The sequence below is a fragment of the Salvelinus alpinus genome, chromosome 6, assembly GCF_045679555.1.
Source record: "Salvelinus alpinus chromosome 6, SLU_Salpinus.1, whole genome shotgun sequence".
In the NCBI taxonomy this organism is placed as follows: Eukaryota; Metazoa; Chordata; class Actinopteri; order Salmoniformes; family Salmonidae; genus Salvelinus; species Salvelinus alpinus.
Genome location: NC_092091.1, coordinates 5,834,797 through 5,854,657, shown reverse-complemented (window position 1 = coordinate 5,854,657; position 19,861 = coordinate 5,834,797). Strand labels below are relative to the sequence as shown.

Here is a 19,861-nt window from a genome sequence, read left to right as displayed (position 1 = left end):
CTCCTCAGTACTTATCCGTGGTGCTGTATATTAACCATATACCACACCTCCTCAGTCATTATCCGTGGTACTGTATATTAACCATATAACACACCTCCTCAGTCCTTATCCGTGGTGCTGTATATTAACCATATACCACACCTCCTCAGTCCTTATCCGTGGTGCTGTATATTAACCATATACCACACCTCCTCAGGCCTTATTGATTAATTACAACACATAGGTGTGTTATAAGGCATTATAAAGGTCATTAAAATAATGATACTTACTTCATAGAAACTGTTACCCTTCAGATATTCTAACAACTCACATTTTAAGATTCATTATGTCATTTGTTCCATGTTAAGGGCTCTAACATTGGAACAAAACTATTTGTCTCCCTCTTGCTGTTGCATGCAGTTCCTCTCTCTCTTCCTCCATTCCTCTAACCCCTCCCTCCTTCTAACCCCACCCCTCTGGCAGAACCAGGATGTCCCTCCCCCTCCCACAAACTCTCTTCTGAGGAAACGAAACTGATCTGAGTCTCTTTGTCGTCTGTCTGTGTGAGAGTGAACAACTGTCCAAATGGCTCAACAGGGAGATCTGCTGGACCAGGACCAGTTCTGTTGTTCTGTCTGTCTGGATCTACTGAAGGAGCCGGTCACTACTGCCTGTGGACACAATTACTGTAGAATATGTATTGAGGGCTGCTGGGATCAGGATGTTCTGAAAGGGGTCTATAGCTGTCCTCAGTGCAGAGAGACCTTCACTCCAAGGCCTAATCTGAGGAAAAATAACATGTTGGCTGAGCTGGTGGAGAAACTGAAGAAGACAGGACTCCAGGCTGCTCCCCCTCCTGCTCTGTGCTATGCTGGACCTGGAGATGTGGCGTGTGATTTCTGCACTGGGACCAGAAAGCAGAAAGCCCTCATGTCCTGTCTGGTGTGTCTGGCCTCTTATTGTGAGACTCACCTCCAACCTCACTATGAATTTCCTGCTTTGAAGAAGCACAAGCTGGTCAAAGCCACCGCACAACTACAGGAGAAGATCTGCTCTCATCATGACAAACTGCTGGAGGTTTACTGTCGTACCGATCAGCAGTGTATCTGTATGCTGTGTACAATGGATGAACATAAAGGCCATGATACAGTGTCAGCTGCAGCAGAGAGGACTGAGAAACAGGTAAGACCAGAACAACTTGTTGGTGACTGTCTGATAAACAAAGAATTAAAGATACAGTAGGAACTAAATCTGTTTGAACTAGAGAGAAATCAAATGAAATGGATTCACAAATATGAACACAAACCTTGAGTATATAGATATGTTAACCCAGATTCTCCAAATGTATCACCATTTTCTAAAGTCAAACACTATTATCATTCTGAAGGGCCTTTTATGAGTTCAAAGTTCAGTGTCAACCCCTTGATACATGTAAGCCCACCATAAAAACTATAATCATTCACATAGCAACATAATATCATATTGTAAAGGGACTTCCTCGGGATTGTAGACCTTCCTCTCTATGGGTCCTATGTCACATTACTATACTATTGATCTACTGGACTAATAAAGCTTGATAGCTCATTGAAGAGTGATTCTCCACAGAGGCAGCTGGGGATGAGTCAGCAGAAGGTCCATCAGAGATTCCAGGAGAGAGAGAAGGAGCTGAAGGAGCTCCAACAGGCTGTGGAGTCTTTCAAGGTGAGTATTGTTGACCAGAGGAGACACACCATTTCACTTCTCTTCTCCAGTCAGAGAAAGAGAAAGAGAGAGAGAGAGAGAGAGAGAGAGGGGCCCCTATCCAATCCCACTGACCCCACTGTTGTGAACAGGCTGTCTTGACCCATTTCAGAGAATAGACTGTTTAATGTAACTGACGGGATATGAACCCAGGTCTACCGTGGGAGAAACCAACATCTTGACCGTTACACCAAGAGGACATTCCCTATTGGACCGACACTGATTTAGAAGTAGCAGGCGGGGCTACCTCATCACATAACCATGAGTAACCATGACTGACTCATGTCCCCTATACATTAACATGGAGCTCTCTCTCTCTCTATTCAATTCAAAGATCTTTATTGGCTTGGGAAACATATCTTTACTATGCCAAAGCAAGTGAAGTAGATAATAAACAATCGTGAATGAACTGTAAACATTACACAACATTTATTTTCAAAAGAATAGAGACATTTCAAATGTTATAATTCAATTGCAAACAGTGTGAGTTGTGCGCCAGACTGAGTTCTGGAGGTGAAATGTAAATGAATGAGGGAGAGTTAAGTGAGGTAGAACGTGTGGTGAAGAGTTCAGAACCAGAGAAGTATTTGGTCATACGAGATTTGACTTCAGAAGAGTTCCAGGGTGTGTTGAGTGGTGGTGTCCCGTCCTCCCAGGTCGTTGGCATGGTGCAGGAGCAGATAGGGTCAAAGTAGTGGAATGGGGTAGTGGGTTTTTAATGAGTGTAGGGTTAGTTGGCATGGTGCAGGAGCAGATAGGGTCAAAGTAGTGGAATGGGGTAGTGGGTTTTTAATGAGTGTAGGGTTAGTTGGAATGGTGTTACTTAGTATTATCATAATTTCCCCTTTTTTTTCCCATTTTGTCCAGTTGGGGGCGATAATGCAACAATTGGATGCCAACCACCGTTAAACTCCAAAGAAGAAGAAACGTTATATTATGTCTATGTACAGTGTTGTAACGATGTCTCTCTCTCTCTCTCTCTCATTCCATCACTTTCGTGGTAGTTGGTTGTGTGGGTCTCTGGTTATGAATGGGGTGCTGACAGACAATCGTTGATGGATATTTATAGAGCTCTGATCAGGACAACAATTGATTACAGGTGTATAGTTTATGACACAACAGCAAAGACTTGTCTTCAGAAGCTGGACAGAATCCAGTATATAGCCTTAAGGATATGTATTGGTGCATTTAAATCAACATCTGTATGTGTCTTACTAGTGGAGGCAGGTGAGATGCCTTTGGATATACGGTGTAAAAAATTGTCATTAGCTTATTGGGTTGAAAGGCTGTGAGGTTGAGCATCCCACTGCTACTGTTCTAGATGACTGTTGGGAATATACTAGTAGACAAGGCAGTGGTTTTGGTTGGACAGTTGGAAAGCTTGCTGATGAGAGTGGTTTGAGGGAGTTGGAGGTTGGCCCTTCTGTGGTGATAGGGGATGTTCCTCCATGGTTACTCCCAGATCCTGTTGTTGATCTAACCTTGGTAGACAAAAGGAAATTATTGGTCAGAAGTCAGTGATGAAGGGAAACTGGTTGACAATTTCATTGGTAGAAGTTTCTATGCTTTTTGACCTCTTTTCCCAGATGGATCCAAGGACCCAGATACTGGGCACACAGGAGCAGGCGTTTACCTTCCTGAATTTGATGTGCAGATATGTAGAAGACTAACAGATGAACTGTCAGTACCCTCAGTTGAACTGTTGGTGATAATAGTTGTCCTCCAGTGGGTGGAGGACGTACAACCTGTTAGAATTATAGGATGCTCAGATTCTCTGTCTGTATTGAATAGTTTATCATCTGGTAAATCTAGTAGGAGTGACCTACTAAATCAAATCAAATTGTATTAGTCACATGCGCCGAATACAACAGGTGTAGACCTTACTGTGAAATGCTGAATACAACAGGTGTAGACCTTACTGTGAAATGCTTACTTACGAGATCCTAATCAACAAAAAAAAATATATGGATAAGAATAAGAATTAAAAGTAACAAGTAATTAAAGAGCAGCAGTAAAATAACAATAGCGAGACAATATACAGGGGCGTACCGATACTGAGTCAATGTGGAGGCTATATACAGGGGGTACCGGTACAGAGTCAATGTGGAGGCTATATACAGGGGCGTACCGGTACAGAGTCAATGTGGAGGCTATATACAGGGGGTACCGGTACAGAGTCAATGTGGAGGCTACATACAGGGGCGTACCGATACAGAGTCAATGTGGAGGCTATATACAGGGGGTACCGGTACAGAGTCAATGTGGAGGCTATATACAGGGGCGTACCGATACTGAGTCAATGTGGAGGCTATATACAGGGGGTACCGGTACAGAGTCAATGTGGAGGCTATATACAGGGGGTACCGGTACAGAGTCAATGTGGAGGCTATATACAGGGGGTACCGGTACAGAGTCAATGTGGAGGCTATATACAGGGGCGTACCGGTACAGAGTCAATGTGGAGGCTATATACAGGGGGTACCGGTACAGAGTCAATGTGGAGGCTATATACAGGGGGTACCGGTACAGAGTCAATGTGGAGGCTATATACAGGGGGAACCGGTACAGAGTCAATGTGGAGGCTACATACAGGGGCGTACCGGTACAGAGTCAATGTGGAGGCTATATACAGGGGGTACCGGTACAGAGTCAATGTGGAGACTATATACAGGGGGTACCGGTACAGAGTCAATGTGGAGGCTATATACAGGGGCGTACCGGTACAGAGTCAATGTGGAGGCTATATACAGGGGTGTACCGGTACAGAGTCAATGTGGAGACTATATACAGGGGGTACCGGTACAGAGTCAATGTGGAGGCTATATACAGGGGTACCGGTACAGAGTCAATGTGGAGGCTATATACAGGGGTGTACCGGTACAGAGTCAACGTGGAGGCTATATACAGGGGTGTACCGGTACAGAGTCAATGTGGAGGCTATATACAGGGGTACCGGTACAGAGTCAATGTGGAGGCTATATACAGGGGGTACCGGTACAGAGTCAATGTGGAGGCTATATACAGGGGGAACCGGTACAGAGTCAATGTGGAGGCTATATACAGGGGGTACTGGTACAGAGTCAATGTGGAGGCTAAATACAGGGGGTAACGGTACAGAGTCAATGTGGAGACTATATACAGGGGGTACCGGTACAGAGTCAATGTGGAGGCTATATACAGGGGGTACCGGTACAGAGTCAATGTGGAGGCTATATACAGGGGGTACCGGTACAGAGTCAATGTGGAGGCTATATACAGGGGGTACCGGTACAGAGTCAATGTGGAGGCTATATACAGGGTGTTACAGTACAGAGTCAATGTGGAGGCTATATACAGGGTGTACCGATACTGAGTCAATGTGGAGGCTATATACAGGGGGTACCGGTACAGAGTCAATGTGGAGGCTATATACAGGGGGAACCGGTACAGAGTCAATGTGGAGGCTATATACAGGGGGTACCGGTACAGAGTCAATGTGGAGACTATATACAGGGGGTACCGGTACAGAGTCAATGTGGAGACTATATACAGGGGGTACCGGTACAGAGTCAATGTGGAGGCTATATACAGGGGGTACCGGTACAGAGTCAATGTGGAGGCTATATACAGGGGGTACCGGTACAGAGTCAATGTGGAGACTATATACAGGGGGTACCGGTACAGAGTCAATGTGGAGGCTATATACAGGGTGTACCGATACTGAGTCAATGTGGAGGCTATATACAGGGGGTACCGGTACAGAGTCAATGTGGAGGCTATATACAGGGGGAACCGGTACAGAGTCAATGTGGAGGCTATATACAGGGGGTACCGGTACAGAGTCAATGTGGAGACTATATACAGGGGGTACCGGTACCCCCTGTATATAGTCTCCACATTGACTCTGTACCGGTACCCCCTGTATATAGTCTCCACATTGACTCTGTACCGGTACCCCCTGTATATAGCCTCCACATTGACTCTGTACCGGTTCCCCCTGTATATAGCCTCCACATTGACTCTGTACCGGTACCCCCTGTATATAGCCTCCACATTGACTGAGTCATTGTGGAGGCTATATACAGGGGGTACCGGTACAGAGTCAATGTGGAGGCTATATACAGGGGGTACCGGTACAGAGTCAATGTGGAGGCTATATACAGGGGGTACCGGTACAGAGTCAATGTGGAGGCTATATACAGGGGGTACCGATACTGAGTCAATGTGGAGGCTATATACAGGGGGTACCGGTACAGAGTCAATGTGGAGGCTATATACAGGGGGTACCGGTACAGAGTCAATGTGGAGGCTATATACAGGGGGTACCGGTACAGAGTCAATGTGGAGACTATATACAGGGGGTACCGGTACAGAGTCAATGTGGAGGCTATATACAGCGGGTACCGGTACAGAGTCAATGTGGAGGCTATATACAGGGGGGTACCGATACAGAGTCAATGTGGAGGCTACATACAGGGGGGTACCGATACAGAGTCAATGTGGAGGCTATATACAGGGGGTACCGATACTGAGTCAATGTGGAGACTATATACAGGGGGTACCGGTACAGAGTCAATGTGGAGGCTATATACAGGGGGTACCGGTACAGAGTCAATGTGGAGGCTATATACAGGGGGTACCGGTACAGAGTCAATGTGGAGGCTATATACAGGAGGTACCGGTACAGAGTCAATGTGGAGGCTAAATACAGGGGGTACCGGTACAGAGTCAATGTGGAGACTATATACAGGGGGTACCGGTACAGAGTCAATGTGGAGGCTATATACAGGGGGTACCGATACAGAGTCAATGTGGAGGCTATATACAGGGGGTACCGGTACAGAGTCAATGTGGAGGCTATATACAGGGGGTACCGGTACAGAGTCAATGTGGAGACTATATACAGGGGGTACCGGTACAGAGTCAATGTGGAGGCTATATACAGGGTGTACCGATACAGAGTCAATGTGGAGACTATATACAGGGGGTACCGGTACAGAGTCAATGTGGAGGCTATATACAAGGCGTACCGGTACAGAGTCAATGTGGAGGTTATATACAGCGGGTACCGGTACAGAGTCAATGTGGAATGTGGTACCGCTTGCCTTGCGGTAGCAGAGAGAACAGTCTATGACTGGGGTGGCTCGAGTCTTTGACAAATTTTAGGGCCTTCCTCTGACACCGCCTGGTATAGAGGTCCTGGATGGCAGGAAGCTTGGCCTTTTTTGTCATTAGCTTATTGGGTTGAAAGGCTGTGAGGTTGAGCATCCCACTGCTACTGTTCTAGATGACTGTTGGGAATATACTAGTAGACAAGGCAGTGGCTTTGGTTGGACAGTTGTAGGTATTAATGTTATTATGGAGAATTGAGAGAATGGGTGTAGTAGTGAGATTCTGCTGGGTCCCAGCACATTCAGGTGTGGAAGGAAATTAAATTGTAGACCAGTTATCTAAAAGAGCTTTGAAACAAGATATCATTTATATTAATGTTCCACTGGGTAGAGGTGAGGCCAAATGTAAGATCAGAGACATTTTGATAGATGTGTGGCAGAAGAGATGGGACTCTGAGCACAAGGGACATTTATATGTCCTCTAAAGGTCGGTGGACCAAGGATCAAAGGTCAGATTAGGAAGGAAGAGGTGGTGTTTACTCGATTGTGTTTAGGACATTGTACATTGAACTGGTCCTTACATCTGGTTGGCAGCATGTGAATGGTTTGTGTCTGGAGGGTGTGGTCAATGAAACGGTGGAGCATGTGTTGTTATATTGTTGTAAGGATGTTGAAGAGAGGGAAAGATTGAAGTGTAGGGTCATTGAGGTTGGACGGGGTTGGGGGGGGGTTTGGAAGGGATTTGGGGGATGGGGGAGGGTCTATTAGAAGTTAGTAGGACTCTTTTTTATTTTCTCAGAAGTTCTGAGTTAGGTAGGAGGATTTAGAAATGATGTTAACCGTGATTGGACACACTCCAGCACAGTAGGTGGCGCCATGCACCTTTAACGTTGGTTTGTGGACCGCCATTATATCATAGAAGAAGAGGTTAGTCTGTGAGGGTTTTGTGGTTCCTGAGGAGGGCTACTATTCTTTTTTATTTTGGTTTTCAAGTATTTTCAGAATGTATTAAAGCCAAAGCTAAAGATACCCTAAACAATTCAATATCTCAGTCAATATATTTTCTCTGTGATTTGTTGTTTTCCCGTCAACCGTTCCATCGCATCTTAACCGTGTTACCGGGCGGGCACTAGGACCCGGGGGAGGCTGCTGCTGCAGAGGCTGCTGCACCGGTAGTGACGTCAGTCCTACTTGTAGCTCATTGTGGTCAACGTCAGCTGTGGCTCGAGACTGCTAGCTAACGGTTAACGGAGAGGAAAAGACTCTGACAGGACACATTCATGTAGATAGGCTATGATGGCAATTTGTGGTAAGTTACAATAGAGAGAGAGACTTTTCACTACTATAGACTTTGGTCAGAATCAAAGCTTTGTTAACCAATACGTTTTTATGTGAGGCTGCCGGTAAGTTACAGTGTAACAGACGTTGTGAGCTAGCTAACGGTAACGTTAACGGTGTCTTTTAAATTCAACATAAGTTATGTGGCGATGATATCTAGATAACGTTGTATTTAATGTAGTTTTACTATCTGTACCAGGCTATAAATGACACAAATGATATCTAGTTAACGTTGTATTTAATGTAGTTTTACTATCTGTGCCAGGCTATAAATGACACAGATGATATCTAGTTAACGTTGTATTTAATGTAGTTTTACTATCTGTACCAGGCTATAAATGACACAGATGATATCTAGTTAACGTTGTATTTAATGTAGTTTTACTATCTGTGCCAGGCTATAAATGACACAAATTATATCTAGTTAACTTTGTATTTAAGTTTCCATGTGAGTCATTTAGCAGACACTCTTATCCAGAGCCACTAGGGTTAAGTGACTAAATCTGCCTAAAAAAGGCGATTTACAGATTTTTCACCTAGTCTGCTACTTAACACCAAGCGGTCCAGGAGGGGAGACAAGTTGTTATTTTCCAGTTCCGTCCTAAGAACAGGTTTTAGTGGTCAAATAAAAAGGGAGACATTTTTTGGTGCCATTTAGGGGAAATGTAATTCTAAGGATCATTCCAGTCAGAAGAGGCTCTGTGAAGGTTTGTTTCAATTCATTTGCTATGGCCTCGCTAGTATTCCAGCTCAGACAACGTTCTTTGGCCGTTTGGACTCGTTATATTGTCCAGCCAACTAGGACTCAGGGGGCAGAGGCTGGGTCTAGCTCTGCTACGGGGCAGGCTACTGGAGGGGGTACCAGGAGGGAGGAGAGTAGAGCAGGACCAAGAGGTGTTCTGTACCTGTCTGTCCAGGAGGGAGGAGAGTAGAGCAGGACCAAGAGGTGTTCTGTACCTGTCTGTCCAGGAGGGAGGAGAGTAGAGCAGGACCAAGAGGTGTTCTGTACCTGTCTGTCCAGGAGGGAGGAGAGTAGAGCAGGACCAAGAGGTGTTCTGTACCTGTCTGTCCAGGAGGGAGGAGAGTAGAGCAGGACCAAGAGGTGTTCTGTACCTGTCTGTCCAGGAGGGGGGACAAGGCCTGGTGGACCTGGAGAGCAGGGTGGCAGTGTTCTGACTCAATGAGGTGCAGAGAGGCTACTGTACCTACTGTCTCTCTCTGTCTCTGTCTCTCTCTCTTTCTTAACAGCGCTCTGCAAAGGCAGCAGTGGAGGACAGTGATCAGATCTTTACTGAGCTGATCCGCTCCATTGAGAGAAGGAGCTCTGAGGTGAAGGAGCTGATCAGAGCCCAAGAGAAGGCTCAAGTGAGTCAAGCTGAAGGACTCCTGGAGCAACTGAAGCAGGAGATAGCTGAGCTGAGGAAGAGAAGCACTGAGCTGGAGCAGCTCTCACACACAGAGGATCACATCCATTTCCTCCAGGTAACTAAACTGTCTTACCTTAGTCTTGTTACATGTGATGTGAAATTAACTTCATGTGAAACTATTCATCTACATCATTATGTTGTCCTCTCTATCTCTCTGTCCCGGTCTCTCTGTCCGTCCCTCTCTCTCTCTCTCTGTCCGTCCCTCTCTCTCTCTCTCTGTCCGTCCCTCTCTCTCTCTCTCTGTCCGTCCCTCTCTCTCTCTCTGTCCGTCCCTCTCTCTCTCTCTGTCCGTCCCTCTCTCTCTCTGTCCGTCCTCTCTCTCTCTCTCTCTCTCTCTCTCTCTCTCTCTCTCTCTCTCTCTGTCCATCCCTCTCTCTCTCTCTCTGTCCGACCCTCTCTATGTCCGTCCCTCTCTCTCTCGCTCTGTCCGTCCCTCTCTCTCTCTCTCTGTCCGTCCCTCTCTCTCTCTCTCTGTCCGTCCCTCTCTCTCTCTCTCTCTGTCCGTCCCTCTCTCTCTCTCTCTGTCCGTCCCTCTCTCTCTCTCTGTCCGTCCCTCTCTCTCTCTCTGTCCGTCCCTCTCTCTCTCTCTGTCCGTCCCTCTCTCTCTCTCTGTCCGTCCCTCTCTCTCTCTCTGTCCGTCCCTGTCTCTCTCTCTGTCCGTCCCTGTCTCTCTGTCTCTCTGTCCGTCCCTATCTCTCTCCGTCCGTCCCTATCTCTCTCCGTCCGTCCCTATCTCTCTCCGTCCGTCCCTGTCTCTCTGTCTCTCTGTCCGTCCCTGTCTCTCTGTCTCTCTGTCCGTCCCTATCTCTCTCCGTCCGTCCCTATCTCTCTCCGTCCGTCCCTATCTCTCTCCGTCCGTCCCTATCTCTCTCCGTCCGTCCCTATCTCTCTCTGTCCGTCCCCCTCTCTCTGTCCGTCCCCCTCTCTCTGTCCGTCCATCTCTCTCTCTCTCTCTGTCCGTCCATCTCTCTCTCTCTGTCCGTCCCTCTCTCTCTCTCTCTGTCCGTCCATCTCTCTCCCTCTGTCCGTCCCTCTCTCTCTCTCTGTCCGTCCCTCTCTCTCTCTCTGTCCGTCCCTCTCTCTCTCTGTCCGTCCCTCTCTCTCTCTGTCCGTCCCTCTCTCTCTCTCTCTGTCCGTCCCTCTCTCTCTCTCTGTCCGTCCCTCTCTCTCTCTCTGTCCGTCCCTCTCTCTCTCGCTGTCCGTCCCTCTCTCTCTCTCTGTCCGTCCCTCTCTCTCTCTCTCTGTCTGTCTCTCTCTCTCTGTCCGTCCCTCTCTCTCTCTCTGTCCGTCCCTCTCTCTCTCTCTGTCCGTCCCTCTCTCTCTCTCTGTCCGTCCCTCTCTCTCTCTCTCTGTCTGTCCCTCTCTCTCTCTCTCTGTCCGTCCCTCTCTCTCTGTCCGTCCGTCCCTCTCTCTCTGTCCGTCCCTCTCTCTCTGTCCGTCCCTATCTCTCTCTGTCCGTCCCTATCTCTCTCTGTCCGTCCCTATCTCTCTCCGTCCGTCCCTATCTCTCTCCGTCCGTCCCTATCTCTCTCTGTCCGTCCCCCTCTCTCTGTCCGTCCCCCTCTCTCTGTCCGTCCCCCTCTCTCTGTCCGTCCCCCTCTCTCTGTCCGTCCATCTCTCTCTCTCTGTCCGTCCCTCTCTCTCTCTCTCTGTCCGTCCATCTCTCTCCCTCTGTCCGTCCCTCTCTCTCTCTCTCTGTCCGTCCCTCTCTCTCTCTCTGTCCGTCCCTCTCTCTCTCTGTCCGTCCCTCTCTCTCTCTGTCCGTCCCTCTCTCTCTCTCTCTGTCCGTCCCTCTCTCTCTCTCTCTGTCCGTCCCTCTCTCTCTCTCTGTCCGTCCCTCTCTCTCTCTCTGTCCGTCCCTCTCTCTCTCGCTGTCCGTCCCTCTCTCTCTCTCTGTCCGTCCCTCTCTCTCTCTCTCTGTCTGTCCCTCTCTCTCTCTCTCTGTCCGTCCCTCTCTCTCTCTCTGTCCGTCCCTCTCTCTCTCTCTGTCCGTCCCTCTCTCTCTCTGTCCGTCCCTCTCTCTCTCTCTGTCCGTCCCTGTCTCTCTGTCCGTCCCTATCTCTCTCCGTCCGTCCCTATCTCTCTCTCTGTCCGTCCCTCTCTCTCTCCGTCCGTCCCTCTCTCTCTCCGTCCGTCCCTCTCTCTCTCCGTCCGTCCCTCTCTCTCTCCGTCCGTCCCTCTCTCTCTCCGTCCGTCCCTATCTCTCTCTGTCCGTCCCTATCTCTCTCCGTCCGTCCCTCTCTCTCTCTCTGTCCGTCCCTCTCTCTCTCCGTCCGTCCCTCTCTCTCTCCGTCCGTCCCTCTCTCTCTCCGTCCGTCCCTCTCTCTCTCCGTCCGTCCCTCTCTCTCTCCGTCCGTCCCTCTCTCTCTCCGTCCGTCCCTCTCTCTCTCCGTCCGTCCCTATCTCTCTCTGTCCGTCCCCCTCTCTCTGTCTCTGTCCGTCCCCCTTTCTCTGTCTCTGTCCGTCCATCTCTCTCTCTCTGTCCGTCCCTCTCTCTCTGTCTGTCCGTCCCTCTCTCTCTGTCCGTCCGTCCCTCTCTCTCTGTCCGTCCCTCTCTCTCTGTCCGTCCCTATCTCTCTCTGTCCGTCCCTATCTCTCTCTGTCCGTCCCTATCTCTCTCTGTCCGTCCCTATCTCTCTCTGTCCGTCTCTCTCTCTCTCTGTCCGTCCCTCTCTCTCTCTCTGTCCGTCCCCCTCTCTCTGTCCCTCTGTCCGTCCCTCTCTCTCTCTGTCTGTCCCCCTCTCTCTCTCTGTGTCTCTCTCTGTCTCTCTCTCTCTCTCTCTCTCTCTCTCTCTCTCTCTCTCTCCAGAGTTATCAGTCTCTCTCCAGTATCAGTGTATCTTCAGACTTACCCAGCATCGTTGTCCGTCCTCTTCAGTACTTTGGAGATGTGAGTAAGACTGTGTCTGAACTGAGAGAGAAACTAGAAGACTTCCTTAAAGGAGAATGGACCAAGATCTCCACTACAGGTGTGTTGAAAACAATAAGAACATCAACTTTAGACCATTGAAAGTTCCCTACTAGTCATATACATGTGGAATATGGTCTGATGATAACATTCCCTCTCTCTGTCAATGTGTTTGTGTGTCTGTAGTGAATATAGTGGATGTTGTACTGCCTCCAGAGCCCAAGACCAGAGAACAGTTGTTACAATGTGAGTCTCTTTATTGTGAAGTAACTAACAGTCTCTTTTTACTGACACTCCTAACAATCCCTCTAGAAATATATAGCAATAGTAGATCTAATCAAAGACTGGGTATCTATCTGACTCCTCATATGTCTCTGATTTGATCTCTGCTGTGCTCTAATCAAAGACAGGGTAGATACAGTATCTGACTCCCCTCATTGGTCTCTGCTCTTCTCCCAGATTCCTGTCAGCTCACACTGGACCCAAACACAGCAAACACACACCTCTCTCTGTCTAAAGGGAACAGAAAGGTGACCTATACACACCAAGTCCAACCATATCCTGACCATCCAGACAGATTCACCTACTGGTGGCAGGTTCTGTGTAGAGAGGGTCTGTCTGGACGCTGTTACTGGGAGGTGGAGGGGACTGGTGTTGTTATTACAGCAGTCTCATATAAAGACATCAGCAGAACAGGGACAGGAAAAGGTAATAGATTTGGACACAATAACAAGTCCTGGAGTTTACAGTGCTATAATGGTGGTTATTGTTTCAGACACAATAATGTTGAGACTAAAGTATCATGTCCTCAGTCCTCCAGAGTAGGAGTGTACCTGGATCACAAGGCAGGTACTCTGTCCTTCTACAGTGTCTCTGACACAATGACCCTCGTCCACAGAGTCCAGACCACATTCACTCAGCCCCTCTATCCTGGGATTTGTCTCTCTGGTACTGCTGAGCTGGTTAAACTGTAGTAGGGTCCACATAGATACTAGTCATGCTGGTGTAGTCTATAGCTGAGCTGGTTAAACTGTAGTAGGGTCCACATAGATACTAGTCATGCTGGTGTAGTCTATAGCTGAGCTGGTTAAACTGTAGTAGGGTCCACATAGATACTAGTCATGCTGGTGTAGTCTATAGCTGAGCTGGTTAAACTGTAGTAGGGTCCACATAGATACTAGTCATGCTGGTGTAGTCTATAGCTGAGCTGGTTAAACTGTAGTAGGGTCCACATAGATACTAGTCAAGCTGGTGTAGTCTATAGCTGAGCTGGTTAAACTGTAGTAGGGTCCACATAGATACTAGTCATGCTGGTGTAGTCTATAGCTGAGCTGGTTAAACTGTAGTAGGGTCCACATAGATACTAGTCAAGCTGGTGTAGTCTATAGCTGAGCTGGTTAAACTGTAGTAGGGTCCACATAGATACTAGTCATGCTGGTGTAGTCTATAGCTGAGCTGGTTAAACTGTAGTAGGGTCCACATAGATACTAGTCATGCTGGTGTAGTCTATAGCTGAGCTGGTTAAACTGTAGTAGGGTCCACATAGATACTAGTCATGCTGGTGTAGTCTATAGCTGAGCTGGTTAAACTGTAGTAGGGTCCACATAGATACTAGTCATGCTGGTGTAGTCTATAGCTGAGCTGGTTAAACTGTAGTAGGGTCCACATAGATACTAGTCATGCTGGTGTAGTCTATAGCTGAGCTGGTTAAACTGTAGTAGGGTCCACATAGATACTAGTCATGCTGGTGTAGTCTATAGCTGAGCTGGTTAAACTGTAGTAGGGTCCACATAGATACTAGTCATGCTGGTGTAGTCTATAGCTGAGCTGGTTAAACTGTAGTAGGGTCCACATAGATACTAGTCATGCTGGTGTAGTCTATACCTGAGCTGGTTAAACTGTAGTAGGGTCCACATAGATACTAGTCATGCTGGTGTAGTCTATAGCTGAGCTGGTTAAACTGTAGTAGGGTCCACATAGATACTAGTCATGCTGGTGTAGTCTATAACTGAGCTGGTTAAACTGTAGTAGGGTCAACATAGATACTAGTCATGCTGGTGTAGTCTATAGCTGAGCTGGTTAAACTGTAGTAGGGTCCACATAGATACTAGTCATGCTGGTGTAGTCTATAGCTGAGCTGGTTAAACTGTAGTAGGGTCCACATAGATACTAGTCATGCTGGTGTAGTCTATAGCTGAGCTGGTTAAACTGTAGTAGGGTCCACATAGATACTAGTCATGCTGGTGTAGTCTATAGCTGAGCTGGTTAAACTGTAGTAGGGTCCACATAGATACTAGTCATGCTGGTGTAGTCTATTGCTGAGCTGGTTAAACTGTAGTAGGGTCCACATAGATACTAGTCATGCTGGTGTAGTCTATAGCTGAGCTGGTTAAACTGTAGTAGGGTCCACATAGATACTAGTCATGCTGGTGTAGTCTATAGCTGAGCTGGTTAAACTGTAGTAGGGTCCACATAGATACTAGTCATGCTGGTGTAGTCTATAGCTGAGCTGGTTAAACTGTAGTAGGGTCCACATAGATACTAGTCATGCTGGTGTAGTCTATAGCTGAGCTGGTTGAACTGTAGTAGGGTCCACATAGATACTAGTCATGCTGGTGTAGTCTATAGCTGAGCTGGTTAAACTGTAGTAGGGTCCACATAGATACTAGCCATGCTGGTGTAGTCTATAGCTGAGCTGGTTAAACTGTAGTAGGGTCCACATAGATACTAGTCATGCTGGTGTAGTCTATAGCTGAGCTGGTTAAACTGTAGTAGGGTCCACATAGATACTAGTCATACTGGTGTAGTCTATAGCTGAGCTGGTTAAACTGTAGTAGGGTCCACATAGATACTAGTCATGCTGGTGTAGTCTATAGCTGAGCTGGTTAAACTGTAGTAGGGTCCACATAGATACTAGTCATGCTGGTGTAGTCTATAGCTGAGCTGGTTAAACTGTAGTAGGGTCCACATAGATACTAGTCATACTGGTGTAGTCTATAGCTGAGCTGGTTAAAATGTAGTAGGGTCCACGTAGATACTAGTCATGCTGGTGTAGTCTATAGCTGAGCTGGTTAAACTGTAGTAGGGTCCACATAGATACTAGTCATGCTGGTGTAGTCTATAGCTGAGCTGGTTAAACTGTAGTAGGGTCCACATAGACACTAGTCATGCTGGTGTAGTCTATAGCTGAGCTGGTTAAACTGTAGTAGGGTCCACATAGATACTAGTCATGCTGGTGTAGTCTATAGCTGAGCTGGTTAAACTGTAGTAGGGTCCACATAGATACTAGTCATGCTGGTGTAGTCTATAGCTGAGCTGGTTAAACTGTAGTAGGGTCCACATAGATACTAGTCATACTGGTGTAGTCTATAGCTGAGCTGGTTAAACTGTAGTTGGGTCCACATAGATACTAGTCATACTGGTGTAGTCTATAGCTGAGCTGGTTAAACTGTAGTAGGGTCCACATAGATACTAGTCATGCTGGTGTAGTCTATAGCTGAGCTGGTTAAACTGTAGTAGGGTCCACATAGATACTAGTCATGCTGGTGTAGTCTATAGCTGAGCTGGTTAAACTGTAGTAGGGTCCACATAGATACTAGTCATGCTGGTGTAGTCTATAGCTGAGCTGGTTAAACTGTAGTAGGGTCCACATAGATACTAGTCATGCTGGTGTAGTCTATAGCTGAGCTGGTTAAACTGTAGTAGGGTCCACATAGATACTAGTCATGCTGGTGTAGTCTATAGCTGAGCTGGTTAAACTGTAGTAGGGTCCACATAGATACTAGTCATGCTGGTGTAGTCTATAGCTGAGCTGGTTAAACTGTAGTAGGGTCCACATAGATACTAGTCATGCTGGTGTAGTCTCTAGCTGAGCTGGTTAAACTGTAGTAGGGTCCACATAGATACTAGTCAAGGTGGTGTAGTCTATAGCTGAGCTGGTTAAACTGTAGTAGGGTCCACATAGATACTAGTCACGCTGGTGTAGTCTATAGCTGAGCTGGTTAAACTGTAGTAGGGTCCACATAGATACTAGTCATGCTGGTGTAGTCTATAGCTGAGCTGGTTAAACTGTAGTAGGGTCCACATAGATACTAGTCATGCTGGTGTAGTCGATAGCTGAGCTGGTTAAACTGTAGTAGGGTCCACATAGATACTAGTCATGCTGGTGTAGTCTATAGCTGAGCTGGTTAAACTGTAGTAGGGTCCACATAGATACTAGTCATGCTGGTGTAGTCTATAGCTGAGCTGGTTAAACTGTAGTAGGGTCCACATAGATACTAGTCATGCTGGTGTAGTCTATAGCTGAGCTGGTTAAACTGTAGTAGGGTCCACATAGATACTAGTCATGCTGGTGTAGTCTATAGCTGAGCTGGTTAAACTGTAGTAGGGTCCACATAGATACTAGTCATGCTGGTGTAGTCTATAGCTGAGCTGGTTAAACTGTAGTAGGGTCCACATAGATACTAGTCATGCTGGTGTAGTCTATAGCTGAGCTGGTTAAACTGTAGTAGGGTCCACATAGATACTAGTCATGCTGGTGTAGTCTATAGCTGAGCTGGTTAAACTGTAGTAGGGTCCACATAGATACTAGTCATGCTGGTGTAGTCTATAGCTGAGCTGGTTAAACTGTAGTAGGGTCCACATAGATACTAGTCATACTGGTGTAGTCTATAGCTGAGCTGGTTAAACTGTAGTAGGGTCCACATAGATACTAGTCATACTGGTGTAGTCTATAGCTGAGCTGGTTAAACTGTAGTAGGGTCCACATAGATACTAGTCATGCTGGTGGTGATGGTCCCCAGATGTGATGATTCATTCTGCTCTGTTTTATCTACAATTATTTAACTGATTTGATTTTCAGAAGATGTTATGAATTAAAATTCAATGTTTTCATATTTTTGTAATTGCAATGTTTTAATCTTGTACATTTCCATGAATCATGATGTCTGGTGTTGATGTATATTGGTTGTCATTCAGAACCATTGATATGTTTTCTCAGTTGGTTCTCTGTCTCTATGTAATTCTCCTCAGTATCATTGATCAGCTTGTTGGTCCTAATTGATGTGTTCTCTGTCACCTGGAGCTGCATGGAAAATGGTCCAGGAACTAAAGGACAATTCAGGACTAGTCAGCCCACTACAAGCTGGTATCACTTACTTTCTACTAAACTATATGGACTGGTTTCCCAGACACAGATTAATCCTAGTCCTGGACTAAAAAGTATGTTCAATGTAGATGTCCAGGAAACCGTCCCTAAATGTGTCATCTTTCATCCTCCCATACTGCTCAGTCCAGCAACATTAAACCTGTCCAGCAGGTGGTGCTGTTGACCAAACAATAAAACCAGCAGATATCTTGACTTGCCACTCAGTATATCAGTAATGTTCAGAATAGGACTTTAATATCATTGGAGATTGATGGTCTTTTTAATCCACTATCCAGAGTCAGGAACAGATGAAGTTAGGTCTGCTACTGTTCAGTGATTAAATATGATTTATGGTGATGGGAAATAATAAAAAACACTAAACTTCATCTAGTAATAGTTTTCCTTTGTTATTTATTCCAAGGTGTGTCTTTAACTTGTAAATGTATTGTGTGGAGGTGAGCTAGTGGTGTGGCTGATAGAATAGAATGAAAAGGGAGGAGGGGAGGAAGAGGGGAGGAGTGAAGGGCTGTTCAAGAACCAGATGAGGAAGAGGAAGATGTTCAGGGGAATTACTGTCTCTGTTCCAAATGGTTCCCTATTCCCTACGTAGTGCACTACGGTGCTTCTGACCAGGTCTAAAGTAGTGTTCTACGTAGGGAATAGGGTGTAGATTTATTACAATATCATGCTTTAGTGTTCGGCACAACAATATATTAGATCTCCACCCCCCCACTTCCTGTCTGTCATCCCCTAGTTCTGTTAAGACTTCCTCTCATTGAACTGGGCCTCATTCTAAATGGTCACCTTGTATTGATAGTCCATACTGGTCTTTACTATGGTTCTACATACAGTACCTGTATTGATAGTCCATACTGGGCTTTACTATGGTTCTACATACAGTATCTGTATTGATAGTCCATACTGGTCTTTACTATGGTTCTACATACAGTACCTGTATTGATAGTCCATACTGGTCTTTACTATGGTTCTACATACAGTACCTGTATTGATAGTCCATACTGGTCTTTACTATGGTTCTACATACAGTACCTGTATTGATTTTTTTATTATAGTTTGTATTTAACACAACATTAAACAACACTATAAACACACATACAGTACAACAATTACATTTTACATTAACAACAAAAAAATCTTGACAAAAAACAGCTGGCCTAAAAACAATTACAATCTTCTATGATATATACATCGATCAAGTGTTTAAACTCCACTAACGAAACTAGATCATCACATTTTAAAATGTTCAGGAGAGAATTCCAGGACCACGGAGCTGAGTAACTAAAACTATTTCTACCATGACCTGTTCTAATGTTTGGTTCTGTTAGAAGCAAATCAGAATGGGACTGTAATTGATATTTATTTACTGACCTGACTAAAAAAGAACAGAGATATAATGTCATTGTACCCAACATGGCCTTATAAATCAGTGTTACCAGTGTTTAAGCCTACTCAAGGTCCATGACGACCAGCCAACAGCGCTGTAGAGATCACAATGATGTGTTAGACGTTTCTGATTTGTAATGAACCTGAGGGCTGCATGATCCACTGAATCAAGTGCTCTCAGGGTCGTGGCTGAGGGCTGCATGATACACTGAATCAAGTGCTCTCAGGGTAGTGGCTGAGGGCTGCATGATACACTGAATCAAGTGCTGTCAGGGTAGTGGCTGAGGGCTGCATGATACACTGAATCAAGTGCTCTCAGGGTAGTGGCTGAGGGCTGCATGATACACTGAATCAAGTGCTCTCAGGGTAGTGGCTGAGGGCTGAATGATACACTGAATCAAGTGCTCTCAGGGTAGTGGCTGAGGGCTGCATGATACACTGAATCAAGTGCTCTCAGGGTCGTGGCTGAGGGCTGCATGATACACTGAATCAAGTGCTCTCAGGGTAGTGGCTGAGGGCTGCATGATACACTGAATCAAGTGCTCTCAGGGTAGTGGCTGAGGGCTGCATGATACACTGAATCAAGTGCTCTCAGGGTAGTGGCTGAGGCCTGCATGATACACTGAATCAAGTGCTCTCAGGGTAGTGGCTGAGGCCTGCATGATACACTGAATCAAGTGCTCTCAGGGTCGTGGCTGAGGGCTGCATGATACACTGAATCAAGTGCTCTCAGGGTAGTGGCTGAGGCCTGCATGATACACTGAATCAAGTGCTCTCAGGGTCGTGGCTGAGGGCTGCATGATACACTGAATCAAGTGCTCTCAGGGTA

At 46.4% G+C, this 19,861-nt stretch overlaps 1 protein-coding gene across 1 annotated transcript; it reads left to right on the top strand.

Moving 5' to 3' along the window:
- Positions 1 to 332: 332 nt before the first annotated feature.
- On the top strand, positions 333 to 14,640 carry LOC139577461 (tripartite motif-containing protein 16-like). The gene is made up of 6 exons (XM_071404475.1): positions 333 to 1,161; positions 1,585 to 1,680; positions 9,396 to 9,629; positions 12,384 to 12,543; positions 12,669 to 12,728; positions 12,942 to 14,640. Exons 1-6 carry the CDS (start codon positions 565 to 567, stop codon positions 13,454 to 13,456), a joined length of 1,662 nt encoding a protein of 553 aa, XP_071260576.1. The 5' UTR covers positions 333 to 564; the 3' UTR covers positions 13,457 to 14,640.
- Positions 14,641 to 19,861: the final 5,221 nt, after the last annotated feature.